The following is a 17,216-nucleotide window of genomic DNA, read 5'->3' as shown; positions in this document are numbered from 1 at the left end:
GGGCTGGGGATTCGAACCCGCCACCTTAGGTGTATGTGGCTGGCGCCTTAGCCACTTGAGCCACAGGTGCCGAGCCAATAAGGAAATAATCTTAAAGAAATTATTCATGATCCAAAATTAAGATTGGCCTAATTTTCATAGGTATAGCAAGAGTGTTAATTTACCATATAAGCTTTCTTGTTTGCTTTGCTGTAAGTATTAAAACAAAATCTCAGCTTGGACTTCTAAAAGTCCTTGAGTCTAGGATGCCAAACCAAGAATTTGCCCTCAGATTTCGTCTGTAGTACCTATTAATATGGGCAAATTCCTCCCTTCTTGAGATTACAAAAATATCCCAAGGGTCCTTACTACCTGTAAGGCTGGGAACCCTATAAACCAGATGCCAGGCCACTTTTTGTCAAAGACTTTGTAAACATTGGCTCCATAAAGTCAATCTTTTGTTCTTTAAAAGTGTCTGTTCATATCAGATTGATTTAGCATCATTCTGAAATATGTCATTTCAGGTAAGGCCTTGGTTCTATAACAAGTGTTTTCAATTATGTCATAGTAGTAGGACTAAGTTATGGACATATGCAAATAACTATATTGTTATGCAAATAAGAATTTTCAGTAGAGTTTCTAAATTCTGGAGAAGCCACAAGGAAAAATGAGATGTCATTCACAAATAATTCATTTCAGTTTACAAAGCAGATTCTACTAAATTGTAATGAGTTATAGATGCCTTAAGAGAAAAAGGTTTCCTTATAGGTTAAAAAAAAAAGAACAATATCAATCATGTTTTAAATATACAATTATAATCATTCCTCGTCAGTGTATTCAGTCCTATATAATTGATTCTTGTCCTACCAGATCATAACTGTATCTGCTTCTCTACTGGATCTGGAAATCCTGACTCAGTCCACTGTTATGGTCTCAAAATTGTTTAAGTAATGGCATTAAAAACGTGGACCTTAGTGTGTGCCTAGCGTAGTCCTTTTCTACAGGACTCTGAGACAGCCCTTCTTTGTTGAAGATGAAGCACTCTGCCCTATAGCTGATTGCAAGAGCATGCAGGAAGCATCAGAATAACACTTATTTGTAGATGATAAAAGACATCAAATGGCTATAGGTAATATTACTGATCACTGTCAAAAGTGAAATATATGGTAAGAGTTCATAATAAGAACACACAAAAAATCTTGAGATAATGTAAGAATCCTGAGACATAATATACCAAGAAAATATCAAGTAAAAAGATTCAATAATTCTGGAGTATGTCCTAAATATCTGTATGTTAATAAAATTGAGATAAGTGACATGGATTCTTAATTGCCATTTACTGGCCTAAAAGATACAGTATTTAAAGTACAGAAGTGGAGATATGACCAAGTTAATATTTTTAAAAAGAACTGGCAATTGTGACTGGTAAACTATACTGTTACTGTCTATCATCTATCAGGCAAAGCAGTAAAAGGGTTCTGATAAATGTGACGTATCATGGACAGTGGGATCATCATTACATCTCTAGAAACTTACTAATGTAAGGAATTCCTAAAGCATCTCCTGTGACTTGATAATTCTGCCCATACTTGACAACTCTTCTCAAGTAGCTCATTAATAATAGCGTATCAAACAAAACTAATTATGTCTGGCACCTTTTTTTTTTTTTTAAACAAAGTGAAAGAATATATCTTTGTGATTTTCCAGAAGCCCTCTGAGCAGTCTCAAAGATGATTCTAGGTGCAAAGATAACTTGAAAGTTTTATTTTACGTTTAGGATTCAGTTTGGGGAAAGAAAAAAATCAAAAATTCTCAGGAGCTGTGAACGCTTAGGGATAGGTATTGGATCACAATTGCCTGAGAAATAATATTTGGCTACTCATTTCAAAGTCACAATAAAACTTAAACATAAAAGGTTATATGACCCTGAAGAACCTTAGTTCTTAACATAAGTGATCAATAACTTAGAACAGTTTTAAGATTATTCTGATTAGCTACAGAACCTTTGCATTCTAAACAGGTTAGACATATAAAAGAATCAGCCTTCATTTTATATGCAAAGACAGTATACAATTATGAAACAAGCCCATCAAAATTGAGCAAACATTTCATAGTTTTTCAGACTTAATTTTTGCACATACAGTAGCAAATAAAATTTCCTTTCTGCAAATGTTACATAACTTTGTATATTCATTCAGGTTTTGTCTTCTACCATTCTTTCTTATTCTAGCACATTTCATTTTACTTTAGAACATAACTCATTTCTTGTTACTTTCATAAACAAAAATATATCTTACTACCTTACAAATTGATTTTGTTACCTTGCCTACAGAGTTGTACCTCTCTGCCACTGTTGCTTCTAATAGAGTTTCATTCATGTATGTTAATGATAAATTTTAACCAAAGTTATTTGGATTTCATAGAGAAACTGGGAGATGGAAAACTGTTACATCAGCATTTTAGCAGAGTTCATAAGTACACAGACACAACTTTCTCCAGTCATATGCATTCCTTATATTGCAACTTCTCTGGGTGAGAAATATGTTATTAACAAACTAAAAGATACAGTATATCTGTAGCATATAAAAATAAGAAGCAAGGGGAGCGGCCCCTGTGGCTGAAAGGAATAGGGCACCGGCCCCATATGCCAGAGGTGGTGGGTTTAAACCCAGCTCTGGCCAAAAACTGCAACAAATAAATAAATAAGAAGCAAGGTATATAAACTTAAAACCTTAGTAATTATAGGAGAGAAAATATTTCTTAGCCATTGCTCAGTTCATGGTTGAGACTCCTATAATAAAAGATAGTTAAAAATAGAAGAACATACAGATTTAATGGAAGTTTTATGTGACTCAAGAGCTTTCAGAGATGAACACCTAAAGAAACAGGAAAACTTGTATATTTTATGATAGATTTGGTGGAAAAGTACACAGTTGTGCAGAAGTATGATGAGACAAAGAGGTCATGGTCTAGTGGTAATAAACTGGAGGGAACTTAGCCAGGCCTGCCCAGATTCTTCTGTGTCTGTCAGTGGTGACATTCCTTTCCTCTGGATATAGGACACATGAGGGTCTTATAACCTCTTTCACAGAAAATCTAGATAATTTTTGCTGCTTCAAGGGCCAAGGGTGATGGTAGGTAAGGGTAGCCTTCCTGCTTCTGTTGTTTCTTCAAATGCCAAAGTGCTGTATTTTGGGGTGGCATGGCCTGAATCCCATCATAATGGCTCAGCATTATGTCTTAATTAGAAAAAAATCTAGGTATCTGTTATTTATAAATATCCATTAATATGATCTAAGGTTTTAAGTTACCACATGGTCTTGGAAATTAATTTTCAAGGTAACATACTGCAAAACATATTTGTGTTGAAATTGTCAGAATAATAAATAAATTTGGTTAAACACAAATTTACATTTTTTATGACCGTAAACATTAAACAGAAGTAATGATAGCTTATTTGGTCAGTAAACATGTGTAACTTTAAGTAGAATAAAAATCTATCCTTCTATTTAACATTAATAAATCAGAACACATAGCACTTTTATTAAATCAGCATAATCTTGTTTGTTTGTTCCCCTAAGAATAGTTTTTAAAGTTAGTACTTTGAAAGTGTTAGAAGTTCAGTTTTTGTTTTTCAGAGAATTTTAGGATTATTCGGTTTATGTAATCACTTTTTTTTCCTGTATAAGCTAATCAGAACAGAGTTCCTTAAAGAGACTTTGTAATTCATTAATGCCATCTGGAGGTAAGAAAACATGACCTACACCACACAATGAAAAGAAAAAGAGTTGCTAGACACATAGTCATAGAGAGTTTATGACTTCAATTCTAAACTTTAACCATTGGTTAATAATATACACAAAATTATGAAATTTATGGTTCCATACCAAAGAGCTATTCTTCTCAGTACAAATTTTTAATTGATTTCAGCTTAAAATAGAAAAGATTAACAAACTATATCTGTCTTTTCTCACCCAACAGAGATTAGACCTCCGTAAATCATTAATCCATTTATGGGGCTCCTCAAATGGTTAGATTGCAAAACCAATTCCCAAAATTAGTAGAGAGCAAAATTAAAATTAGAAAAACAGAGTCAGCAAAGTTCCCTTGCTGCTTTGGATTCACCAGTTGGAGCCAAGAAAATCAGTGTACCATTTCTTTGGTAGAGAAGTTTGCCTACCAACTAGATGCCTACATCTATTGGCTGTCTCTTTTGAACCTCCAGAAATGTTAAATTTTCAGAGAAAGATGTAGTGGCTCTAACATTGTCATACAGTAAACATGTATTGAGGAATTTATTTTGCTTATATGACATAAAGGAGCCAGGTAGATGTTATAACCAGTTCAAAGGACAAGTCAAAACAACACACATTTATATGAGGTCAAGAAATGTTGAGATGAGTTGCAAATGGAGACAAAACTGGTTTTTCTGGGACTGGGTTGAAGGGGCTGTCAAAGCACAAGACAGGACAGAATACATAAATATATATGTGTGTGTCTATTACAATCAGTTCTCTTATTCATAATAGTTATGTTCCTTTTTTTTTTTTTTTTCTTTTGGCCAGGGCTGGGTTTGAACCCACCACCTCCAGCATATGGGGCCAGCACCCGACTCCTTTGAGCCACAGGTGCCACCCAGTAGTTACGTTCTTTAAGGTCTCCTGAACACTAATTAACAAATGCTCAACTGTTGGCACCTGGAGGTGGAGTATACGTGGTTAAGTTTCTAAAAGCCTCTGGTGGCATCATTTTGTCAGCTAATCAATACATAACTTTATGTGTATTTTTGTTCAAAGACATCTTATTTAATACACATTATTGATTCATCAACATTGAACTCGTGCCTGAAGAAAGCTCTTCTCACACACACATTGGCACAATACAGCCTTCTTGCACTTAGGGACACTGGACAGCATTTCACTACACTTGGGGGTCATTTAAACAATGAAAACACCCAAGAAGCACAGAAATGCCAAAAACAAAAAAGTAGTACTAAATAGACAACAGAAAGTACAGTTGCTTGCAGTGTGAGGACTGGAACGAGAAGACGTAGCATTAGCCTTGCGTGACCTCAGCTGGGAACATGAGTGTTCCGCAAGTCAAACTTTCTGCCATTTTGTACATGTCACAAATGACCACAGAAGCACCAGGAGTATTGATTTGGGGATTACAAACAAATTTTACTAAGTATCACATTCACAAATACAGAATCTTCAAATAATGACAATTTGTTTGTACCTACAACTTAAAGATTTTTTTTTTCTCCTACATAGCTCTTTCCTCCCAATTCCCAGTCCCAGGTCCTGGTTGTTTTGTGGCTAGGAAAATGTTCAACTTGACTGCTAAAGCTCCTAGGGTGTGAGGGGTGGGGGTAAATCCTTAGATCCCATGTTAGAGTGCTGAAATAATTTTTCTCATAGTGTTAGTTTAAAATATTATGGCTTAGTATATTGTGGGTTAAATAGGATTCTGGGAAGCCCTGTGAGTGGCCTGCATAGCAATTACATCAAAATCTCTGGGAGTGGTTTTTGGCTATTTCTCTATAGTTTAGAGAAGAATGTATTCTAAGTTTCTAATGACTGATTTTCAAATGTACTTTTGGAATACAAAAGCTGGAGTAATTGATTAATATCCTGGTTTTGTGGCAGATTCTGAGTAGTGTGGCTCCAATTACTACTTTAGAAATAACACTATATAGCAAGTATATTATTTGATAAGATAAAATTTAAGGAGACCATTGACTGTCATATCGGTGTTTTGTTTTTTCTTCATGAGAGGTGTTGCAGCTGTAGCAGGCATACAGGATTACCTGAAGATTCAGGTGCCTCACGGTTTCACCTTGTTTGCTTTTTCAGTCATTTTCATGGAAAGAATTGCTTTGCCAGTGTATACAAAACCCTACTATTGCTCATCCATAATATTTTCTAAAGGAAGATCTAGGATACTTTTATTCTGAACCTTCTCGGCCCCCCATCCACATCCTACCCTCATATTCTGTGTGCACTTGGTACTTTAAAAGTAGAAGGACTTCTAAAGTGAAATTTCTGAAAAGCTGCCCCCTTTTTAAGATATGTAAGATTCATGCTTTACTCCCAACCAGGTATAATGTGGGCACATGGCCTGGTGAGGATTCACTTTGGCCTCCCAAAGCTTTGCTATTCTGATCCCAGGCCTCAGTTAGCACTGTCAGTCACGTTGGTTTGTGCCAAATGATATCGTAGTTCTTGTTCTGTGTACAAATGAAGAGTAGGAAAAATCATTAGCTGTTTACTTCCAAGCCAATGGCAGGGTTTGAGATGAATCAAGGTTACTAGAGGTAAAACATTTCACAAGCAATAAAAGAACTGATGAATGTTTCTATTTTTGCATTACTGAACCATAAATGAAATTGTTCTGTAGATAAAAATGAATGGAATTAATTTTCTTTTTCTGCCTCAAAAATGGAATTCATAAGTAAATTATTGTCATCTGATTTTGTTCAGAACCTTTTTTTGGCATTTGAAAAGATTAGACCAAATATTCATATCATGGGAAATAGAATATCCTAACCATTGTGGAGACCTGCAAGTAAACTGGTAGATTCCAAAAAAAGAAATTAGGCACAGGCTATTAAAGATGACATTTCAAATTTATTAGAGCATTTGCCAAAGGTACTTCTGTGATTCTAGAGCTTAACATTCACAATATTCTTTTGTTTGTTTTTATTTGTTTTTGTCGAGACAGAGTTCTATCCTATGCCCTGAGCAGAGTGCAGTGGTGTTGTAGCTCACTGTAACCTCAGACTTGGGTTGTGGGCAGCCTCAAACTCTTGGCAGGCCCAGGCTGGATTCAGACCTGCCAGCCTCGGTGTATGTGAGTGGCACCTTAGCCACTGAGCTACAGGGCTGGGAGTTTTCTCGCTCAGACAAGCCTCGAACTCCTGAGCTCAAGCAATCCTCCCGCCTCAGCTTCCCACAGTGTTAAGATTATAGGGAAGAGCTACCATGCCTGGCACATTCACAATATTCTTGCAAAAGCATTCCAGTGTGTGATACAGCAAAGAGAGTCAGCTTCTCGTTATTTAGGTGCTGGTAGTCGGATTTGTGGCTAATCCATGCCATATGGCTACTGTCCTCAGGGAAGTGACAGCAGCCCTGGGAGCTTTACCCTGTCTCTAGGACAGCTGCCTTGATCACAATGGCTTTGATCTTCTTCTGTTACACAGCTGGGAAGAGCAAGAGCTGGTTTTCCATATCCTAATAGGACAACATATGGGACCATTGTCATTGTAGACCACACCTTCATTTTATATAAGTATTCTTTAGTGAGTATAAATGTTTTCACTTCCATAATTCTATTCAGAAAGACAAGTTTGGGGTTTTTTGTTTGTTTTACCAAAAAAAAAAGTTAGGGTTGAAAAAATTTTTATGGAAATGTAAACATTTCACTACTAAGATTCTATTCTTAAATTTCTACATTCTGTTTCTTACAAGATACATTGCATTCTTTAAAACAAATTTCAAATAGAAGTAGAAAAAATGACTAAAACTCACCTACTTTATCCTTTGTTAAGTATACCTCTAATGTCCTTTCAAGTGTTGTTATTCTTCCAGTTGTTTTTTTCTTTTTAGCTAAAGCTTACTGCTTGCTCAATTAACTTTACATTTAAATATAGTAGGGCCAGTAAATATGTTCTTCCAGGCACTAGCTGGTAAACACTTTGGAGGAAGATGCTTGGAAATGTGATCAGATTCTTAACAGAATTCTCCCCCAAAAGCAATTTTGTGTTAATAACAACCTACGTAGTATAAAAGTTTTCTAGATGATGGATAGAAAATCCAAAGGAAATTTTACGTAGACTCTGACTTTAGTTTCAGTCTCTATAGTGAATTATCATCACCTTCCTCATACCCTTGCTTTCATTTAATTTTAAAAGCACCATTGCTTGTGCAACTTGGGAAACAAAGTTGTTTTCCACAGAAAAATGAGAGGGAAAGAAGTATTTCTCCCTGTATATCCTCATGGTCCTGAGTGGTTGTGGCAGAGCAATTACACAGAGATGGATCCTATTAGCAAATTCAGGTTTCTTCCATGTGTATATTTGTTTGTTTTTCACAGGGTGCTTTGCCCATCCACATTCCAATCCCTATAATAATACTTCTGTTTATTGTTGTTATCACCATCAACAGCAACTATCATCTGGCTCACAATTCCCAGGAGCTAGCTCACTCCTTAGTTACCGGGAGAAAACCCAAACCAGTTGTTCTTTTATGTGTATAAAACTTCAGTCTTCTCACATTGCAGTGACCCTGACAGCATTTTGAAACTCCATAAGCAGAACAGATAATATGTCTGAGTTCTGATGTAGTAAAAAGAATTCTTTTTCTCCCTGGTGGCTGAGAGGCTGATTATCAGGTATGTGTGTATATAACGCTAGTTCCTACATATTTCCAAGTGCTTTCTCATTTCTTGGGTAGTTTCTTTCGAGTCTGTGCTGGAAACATAGGTTGTCTAACCTATCATCTGGCAAGAAAAGGTCATGGGGGTGTTGGGTAACTTGCTAATGATCATTATAACCAAACAGAATCTACACTGGAAACCATTTCCTGCCTTATAACTGGTGGGGAACATTTGGAGGGGTAATTATTTCCCAAAGATCCTTGAATGTCTTTTCAACATATTTTTTAGAATAAAAGGGGAAAAGTTACAAAATCACACAGAATGGAAGGAAATGTGTGAAACATAAAAATTGCAATTACAGGGTATTTTTAAGGAAATTCAGTGCTATTTATGAGGTAGGTAGATGCACAGCTTTAAAGTCAACTTGGGTTAAAACCCTGGCTTTGCTACGCAGCCCTGTGACTTTAATTTTATATTAAGAGAAAATAAGCAGCCTAAAGTATACATAATGCCTACTTCATACGCTAAGCAACCTGTAAACTCAGTAAAGTCTCAATAAAAGTACCCTTAAAGCACTTAGCACAGCCTAGAACATAGAACACCAGGCATGCTCTCGCCTCAGGCCCTTTGCAGTTGCTGTTCTTCACCTCGAAGATCTCTTGCAAGCCCTTTGTATGGCATGCTCCTTTAGGTCTTTACTGAAATGTTACTGTCAGGGAGGGAGGGAGAGAGCGTGGGCCCCCCTGACAGGAGTGTCCAACCTGTGGCCTGTGGGCCTCAGGCAGTTTTTTTTTTTTTTTTTCTTTGAGACAGAGGCTCAAGCTATTGCCCTGGGTAGAGCTGTGGCGTCACAGCTCACAGCAACCTCCAACTCCTGGGCTTAAGCGATTCTCTTGCCTCCCAAGTAGCTGGAACTGTAGGCACCCGCCACAATGCCTGGCCATTTTTTGGTTGTAGTTGTCATTGTTTGGCATGCAGGGGCTAGATTCGAACCTGCCAGCTCTGGTGTATGTGGCTGGTACCTTAGCCGCTTGAGCTACAGGCACAGAGCCATCAGGCGGATTTTTTGAGGACTGTTTTGCTTTTCTGTGGTGTTGCATATCGTGGAAAGTATTCGTGGACCTTTTCTTTTGCTTGTCAGCTTTCATTAGTGTTTGTGTATTTAGTATGTGGCCCAGGACAGCTTTTATTCTTCTAATGTGCAGAAAAGAAAAAAGGTTGGATACCCCTTAATGTTGTCTCCTTAGTACTCATTAGCATATAACATTTTAAATTTTGGTAGTGCTATATTAGCATCTAATATACTATGCATTTACTTACTAATTTCTCCTTCCCTACTAATGTCAAAAGCTTTGAGACATTTTTGTTTTATTCTCTGGTTTATCTCTATTATCTAGGAACAGTCCTTGATAGTGAATAGGCAATCAATAATACTTATTCAATTCAATAAGGCAGATATAATTAATGTTTACCAAGTATCTCTATTCATTTAATATTTTTGTAATTATCAGCATCATTTGCTGATTAATATGGGAAATGCTAAGGAATTTTATAATGTTAAAATTACTGAGCTCAGATGACAGTATTGCTTACCAAAAACCCCTTTTCTATAGTTAAAAACTAAGTTAAATTGTAGCTAACTATACCCTAAACATCCCAAACTCAAATTTAATGAGCTTGAATATGATGGAAATTTATTTATACCCATATGTTACTTTATACAAGAGATGTTTTGCTAGGTGGTTTTGAATCAAATTTGAGGAAGTAATAGGTTAACACTTAACTGATTACTATAAACTATAAAAGCCAATATAGCATAATTGCCTGGTTTCTGGAGGCTAGGCCTTAACTATGTTCAAATCCCAATTCTCCTCTTTCCTGATCAAGTGACCTTGGACTAGTTACCTAACCTCTTTGAGCCTAAGCTTACTCAAAAGGAATGATGTTAATTCATATAAAGATTTCAGGAAAAAAGGACTTCTTTCATAGAACTCAGTAAAATGAGTAAGAAGCAGGTGCTTTCTAAGCATTTTTCATGAATTAACTTGTTTAATTCTCATGACAGCTATATGAAGTAGATACTATTTTTATGCCTGTTAGAAAAAAAAATTTTAACACAATAACTAAGTAAATGACACAAAGTCTATGTTAACCAGTTTGATGAAAATATTTCAAATTGTATATGAAAACACTACTGTACCCCATGTTTGCATTAATGTATGCAGCTATCATTTTATAAAAAAAAATCACATTATCAAAAATGATGTTACAAAAACAATTATTGTAATAGGAGAGAAAAAGCTTTTGTTGCTAGAGACTTTTCAACATACAATAGCAAAGCTGTTTTTCTTCCAAGAATTTCAGTAATAAAAACGTTTTTTACTAGGAAAAAAATAAAGAAAAATTTTTAAAATGGAAATACAGTCTTGTAAGTTCAGGTTCTCTTAAAGTCATGTATAGCTTTGTAACTTTTTTTAATGGGTAGGAAGGTACTCAGAACATTTACTCTGTGAAAGTATGGTTGTGTTGAGCAAAGGAATTTAATATTTTCTCTCCTGGATTTTGATGTTTCATTTGCTTTCCTGCTTCCCATTTCCTTATAGTTACTGGAGTTTTCTGTAAAGATGAATGGAGTTCTAACAGTGGGAATGTAGATTAAAAGGTTAACCTGAAGTACTCTGTCAGGTGTTATTATTTCCCCTTTTTGGACAATAGCAGCAGTATACTTTGATTTGACTTCTAAATTCTAAGACTATTGTGATGTAAGCTTTGTGGAAGCAAATACCTACTGGCCAAGATGAAGAAGTTTAGTTAGACTATAATATTCAGTATGGACATTTTATACATTAACTATATGACACAGCCACGAAAATGTTTCAAGGTGAGTTACTTAAAGTCCTGAGCTAGAAGAATGATAAATTATAGAGATGACGTCTTAGTTTTCTTGTGAAGGAATACATGAGACTGGGTAATCTATGAAGAGTTTCATCTGGTTCACAGTTTTGTGGGCTGTGTGAGCAGCATGGCCTCTGCATTTGTTTCTGGAACTTCCAGTCAAGATGGAAGGGGGTGGGGGGATTCATGTCACATGGCGAGAGAAGAGGGGCTACCCTTTTCTTTTCAACAACTAGGTGAACTACCAAAATGGAAATTCACTTACTACTGCAGGGAGGGCATAAAGCCATTCACTGGGGATCTGTCCCCATAACCCAGACACCTCCCTCTTGGCCCCACCTCCAACACTGGAGATCAGATTTCAACATGAGATTTGGAGAAGACAAATATTCAAACCATGCCAGAATAGAAAAAAAGATCTTAGTGGAAATTACAGGAGTTAAAAGGGAATAAAAGGATGGTGAGTGGCTTGTTTCCATAGCTTAGGAAATTCAAAGAATGTGACTTAAAAAGCAGAAAATGTCAGCATAAGCTAACCCAGTTTTCAAAATTATGAAATACTGAAAAGGCTTTGGAGAGAAGATAAAAACACTCAAGAGAAAATAGTATTGACCAGGCCTCAATTTTCTCTGCATAAAAATCTGGAATCCTTTGGACCCATTTGCATTGTTAAAGTCCTTCTATGTGATAGCCCTTGAAACAGATGAACTTTTTGAGTTTAATTAGTAGCCTGTCAAAGTCCAGGGGGCTGAACCAGATAATCTCTCCTGGTCCGCTCAAACTAGGTAGTATTTATATATACATGTTTTTCCAAACGGTAATAACACCACCATCTTTTAGAAGAACAGTGAGGGGCTTATATTATTCCGTGCTTCTCACTGCAGTTACTAAAGTCACATGTAAAACCACATAGAGGCATTGAAATTTATGTGTAATATATAGAAATTGGTGAGCAAGGAGAAATTTAATTGTAGGCTACTCCTTTGAGATATGATAAATCATCTTCAGGCAGTGTTTTGGGCCTTCCCACACAGGATTACAAGGGAGCAAATTACTAAGTTTTAATATTTCAGATGTTTTACATACACACTTAATGACAGGTAAACATTAAATTATAAAAGTTAATCTCTGTCTTGTATTCTTCAGATATCCTTTGTAATTCTGTGTCTGTGGGTTTGTTTTTGTTTTTCTCTCCCTAGGATGGAGCTATGACATTGAAGAGAAGAAGGTTCCAAAACCCAAGTCCAAGTCTTATGGTGCAAACTTTTCTTGGAACAAAAGAACAAGAGTATCCACCAAATAGGTTGGCACTGACTGTATCTCTGTACTTGACTGTGAATAAAGTCAGCTGTGCAGTATTTATAGTCCATGTATAATACATTTCTTAATCTCCTAATAAATTTGACCTTTAAGCTACAAACATATTTTGCGCTATCTATTTTGAATGTTTTTTGATGTCTCTCATTAAATATGTTAAAAATTTTTTATAGAGAAGAGATTTGAGGTGATCATACCCCTGGAAAATCTTGATACTTAGACCCTATTAAAAGGAATGCTCGAAATTGTCTGCAACATTGACGTTTTACAGTTGCTTTTTATAGCCATTTTCCAAGTTAACAGTATTTATAAACCATCAGTTATCATTGTGCAAACACTGTCTTAGACATTCTTAGGTTTTATCATAGGTAAAGAAGTATATAAAACCCAAATAACTTCATTATTGAAGTTCTCTTTTTTTAACTAGAACTTTATATACACAAAGCTTCTTTGAGCCTCAGTGAATTGTGTTTCCTACTAATCTCTGCCCAGAAATCAACATTTAATGGATTCAGGTGAAGATTTTATATTCTTAGGAGCTGAAAGACTCAGAGAAAATAAAAATAAGTTCATTGCTGGGGATTTTTAGTGTCTACTATTTTTTAGAAATAAAAGTAGATACAAGCTTTTGTTGTTAATTATTTACGTCTTACATCACAAGTTGTCTTATTAGGCTATTCAGTAAACACTTTGTATATTAACCCTCATAATAGCTATTAGTATAATATCCCCATTTTGCAAAGAAGATGTAAATCAAGGCTTAAAAGGATTAAATAATCTGCTTAATATCACACAGTTCCTGAGTGCCAAAGGTGTAAACTGAGCCAGTATCTGTCCTCAGAGCCGTACTCCTGACTGATTTTAGTTATTAAAAAAAATAGGATTAATGCCAAATGATTTCTCGTTTGATATACTAAATATGTTTTCTCACAACTGCATTTCATAAAAACACTAATAGCACATTGATGCAGCTTGACAAAACACATCATCATATAAATTTGTTCACTCTTGTTTTAAAGAGCTTATTCACAATGTTTTTCAATGTGTAACTTCATATTCCATTTAATTTGAAAAATCCACTTCTAGGCATATAGCCTATGTACAGAAGTACATGTACAGAAGTAAATGTACAAGGATATTTATTAGAGAATTGTTTCCAGTGGCTAATAAGTTGAAACAATCTAAATATCTACTAAGAAGAAAGAATAGAGTTAAAGGGAATATGGTGCAGTTTTTAAAAACAACAAGAAATATCTGTATAAGCTTTTTGGGATGATGTTCAAGTGAAAAAACAAGAATAATAGATAATATGAGGTGAGAAGAGGTGGCAGATGCTTACATGTATGTACCAGGAATATTTTAGAAAAAATAGATAAGAAATTCTTAATGATGATTTTAGTAGATACCATGAATTGGTTGTGAGAAAGGGGGAAATCTTTCACACTGTAACTTTTAATACACTGATTACTGTAGAGATGTATTATTTGTATAGTTATATGTCTATCTGTATATACACATATACACATATATAATACACACACCCCAAATTACATATGAAGAAGGCCCACTACATTTTATATGTTGGCCCTTTTAGGTTTAGTTGAAAAAAGTATATATTTTAGTATTTTAGAATTAGAAATATTAAATAAAAGGTAAACTTTGAGAAACGATAAAATATACCCATTAAAAATTCCTACTTTTGAAAAATTCACAATTTGGAAAATTTATGGAAATTAAACAACATGCTCCTGAACAACCATATAAAAATTAAAAAAAAAAAAAAAGACAAATGCCTACATCAAAAAAAGAAAAATCTCAACAAAATTTAAGACACCTCAAAGATTTTTATAAAAAGAACCAAGCTCAAAGTTAAAAGGAGGAAGAAAAAAAGACCAGAAAAGGAATAAATGAAGTAGAGATTCAAAAAACAAAGAAAAAATAATGAAACTAAGAGTTGGAGTTGTGAAAAGACAGAATTGACAAACCTGTAGTAGCTAGACTAAGAAAAAGAGGCTAATTATATAACTGAAAAGGGATCTATATAACTGATAACACAAAAATACAAAGGATCGGCTTGGCACCTATAGTTCAACAGGCTAAGGCGCCAGCCACGTACACCTAAGGTGGCGGGTTCAAATCCCCAGCCCGGACCCGCCAAAAACAACAATGACGGCTGCAACCAAAAAATAGCTGGGCGTTGTGGCGGGCGCCTGTGGTCCCAGCTACTTGGGAGGCGGAGGCAGGAGACTCGCTTGAGCCCAGGAGTTGGAGGTTGCTGTGAGCTGTAATGCCACGGTACTCTACCCAGGGGGATAGCTTGAGGCTCTGTTTCAAAAAAAAAAAAAAATACAAAGGATCATAGAAACTATGAATAATTATAGTGCAACAAATTGAATAACATGGAAGAAATATTTCTAGACACATACAACCTATCAAGATCGAGTCATAAAGAAATAGAAAATCTGAGCAAATCAAGAGAATAAGCAGATTGAATCAGTTAAAAAGTCTCCCATCAAAGAATCCTAGTACCTGATTGATGGCTTCACTACTGAGTTCTATGAAACATTTAAAGAATACAACCTCTCATACTCTTCCAAAAAATTAAAAGAGGGAATACATCCCAGTTCATGTTAGAAAGTTAGCATTACCCTGATACCAAAGCCAGACCAAAGACTCTACGAAAAAGTTACAGGCTAAGACGTCTGATGAATGTAAGTGAATATCCTCAGTAAAATCTTAATTCAAAATCACCTTAAAAAAATGATCAACTCTGATCAGGTGGGATTTATCCCTGGGATGCAAGGATAGTTCAATGTATGCAAATCTATAAGTGTGAAACACCACATTTATAAATAGCTTACACACTGCAGAATGAAGAACCAAAACCATAAGATCAGCTCCACAGATGCAGAAAAAATGTGACAAAATTTAACATCTGTTAAAAGATGAAAATTCTAAACAATTTACATACAGAACAATACACCTCAACATAATAAAGGCCATATATAAGCCCACAGCTAAAAACATCGTACTTAGTAGGGAAAAATCAAAACCTCTGACCAGGACTAAGACAAGGATGCCAACCCTCACCACTTCTATCAGCATAATACTAGAAATTCCAACCAGAGCAGTAAGGGAAGAGAAAAAAATTAAAAGGTCCAAATTGGAAAGGATTTTGGAAAGGAATTGGAAATTGCTACTGTGGGGGTGGGGAGGACAATTGGAATTGTCCACTGTGGTGGGGGGGGGGATAGTAAAATAATAGCAAATCAGAGGTATAGCCCTTAGGGTTATAGCCTATTACTCATAGGCTACAAACCTGTATAGCACATATACTGTTGGCACTTAGAACAGTGGTAAGTATTTATGTATTTAGTTTCTACATATGGAAAAAGTACAGTAAAAAATTGTGTAAAAGATAAAAGATGGCTCCTCTGTCTAGAGCACTTACCATGAATGAAGCTTTCAGGACTGGAAGCTGCTGAGTGAGTGTAAACCCTAGGATATTATTTACCCTGCTATCGACTTCACAAACACTGTACACCTAGACTACACTACACCACATTTACAAAAAGATTTTTCTTCAATAATTATACTTAGATTACTTTTTTACTTTATAAACTTTAACTCTTTCATAACACTTAGCTTAAAACACAAATGTATTGCACAAGGGTACAAAAAATATTTTCTTGGCTGGGTGCCTGTAGCTCAATGGTTAGAGCTCTGGCCCTGTGCGCCAGGGCTGGCAGACTCAAACCTGGCCTGAGCCTGCTAAACAAACAAAACTTTTTCTTTATGTCATTCATAAGCTGCTTTATTTCTAAATTTTTTCCATTTTAAAGGGTTTTGTTGTTAAAATTGAAGACATGATTACACATATTAGCCCAGGTTTGTTCAGGGTCAGGGTAATATTACTGTCTACTTCCACGTCTTATCTCAGTGGAAGGTCTTCAGGGGCAATAGGACTCATGGAACTGTCATCTCTTATAACGCCTTCTCCTGAAATACCTCCTGAAGGAACTGCCTAAGGCTGTTTTACAATTAACTTCAAATATACATGAAGTGAGGCACGGTGGCTCACACCTGTAATCCTAGCATTCTGGGAGGCCAAGGTCAGTAGATGGCTTGAGCTTAGGAGTGGGAGACCAGCCTGAGCAAAGCAAGACCCCACCTCCACTAAAAGTAAAAAAAAAAAACGCCAGATGTTATGGTAAGCGCTTGTAGTTCCCCCATTACTTGGGAGTCTGAGGCAAGGGGATTGCTTAAGTCCAAGAGTTTGAGGTTGATGTGAGCTAAGACACCATGGCACTCTACCTGGTGCAACAGAGAAAGATACCATCTCAAAAATTAAAAATATAATATATATGAGGTCTGGCAATTAAGTTGGCAAACTCATCCTAAAAAAATAATGCTATATACCTCATTGCTGAAAACATCACTATGTCACCTTTGAAGTACTCTCCTTAGGAAGCTATGCACCAACACCAGTGTCCAGTCACCCTTCAGAGCAATTTTGAACTCTTTCTGGAATGGCCATCAGAGCCTTTTTATAAAAGCCTTGATGTCCTGAATGTCATCAAAATGTTTTCCTTTCAATATTTCCTTTATCTTCAGGTAGAGAACAAAAGTAATTTGGGGCCTGATCT

At 35.8% G+C, this 17,216-nt stretch overlaps 1 protein-coding gene across 1 annotated transcript in view; it reads left to right on the top strand.

Moving 5' to 3' along the window:
• The window catches only part of NDUFS4 (NADH:ubiquinone oxidoreductase subunit S4), a 117,392-nt gene extending 104,719 nt beyond the window's left edge, over positions 1 to 12,673 (top strand). The window contains exon 5 of the mRNA XM_003782835.2: positions 12,453 to 12,673. Within this exon, the coding sequence (XP_003782883.2) occupies positions 12,453 to 12,556 (104 nt within the window). The 3' untranslated portion in view covers positions 12,557 to 12,673. The remainder of the gene's footprint in view (positions 1 to 12,452) is intronic.
• The last annotated feature ends 4,543 nt before the right edge of the window (positions 12,674 to 17,216 follow it).

This window comes from Otolemur garnettii, unplaced genomic scaffold (assembly GCF_000181295.1).
Source record: "Otolemur garnettii isolate 467f Iridium unplaced genomic scaffold, OtoGar3 scaffold00005, whole genome shotgun sequence".
In the NCBI taxonomy this organism is placed as follows: Eukaryota; Metazoa; Chordata; class Mammalia; order Primates; family Galagidae; genus Otolemur; species Otolemur garnettii.
The sequence above is the reverse complement of the archived record's forward strand: the minus strand, read 5'-3'. Positions and strand labels throughout refer to the sequence as shown.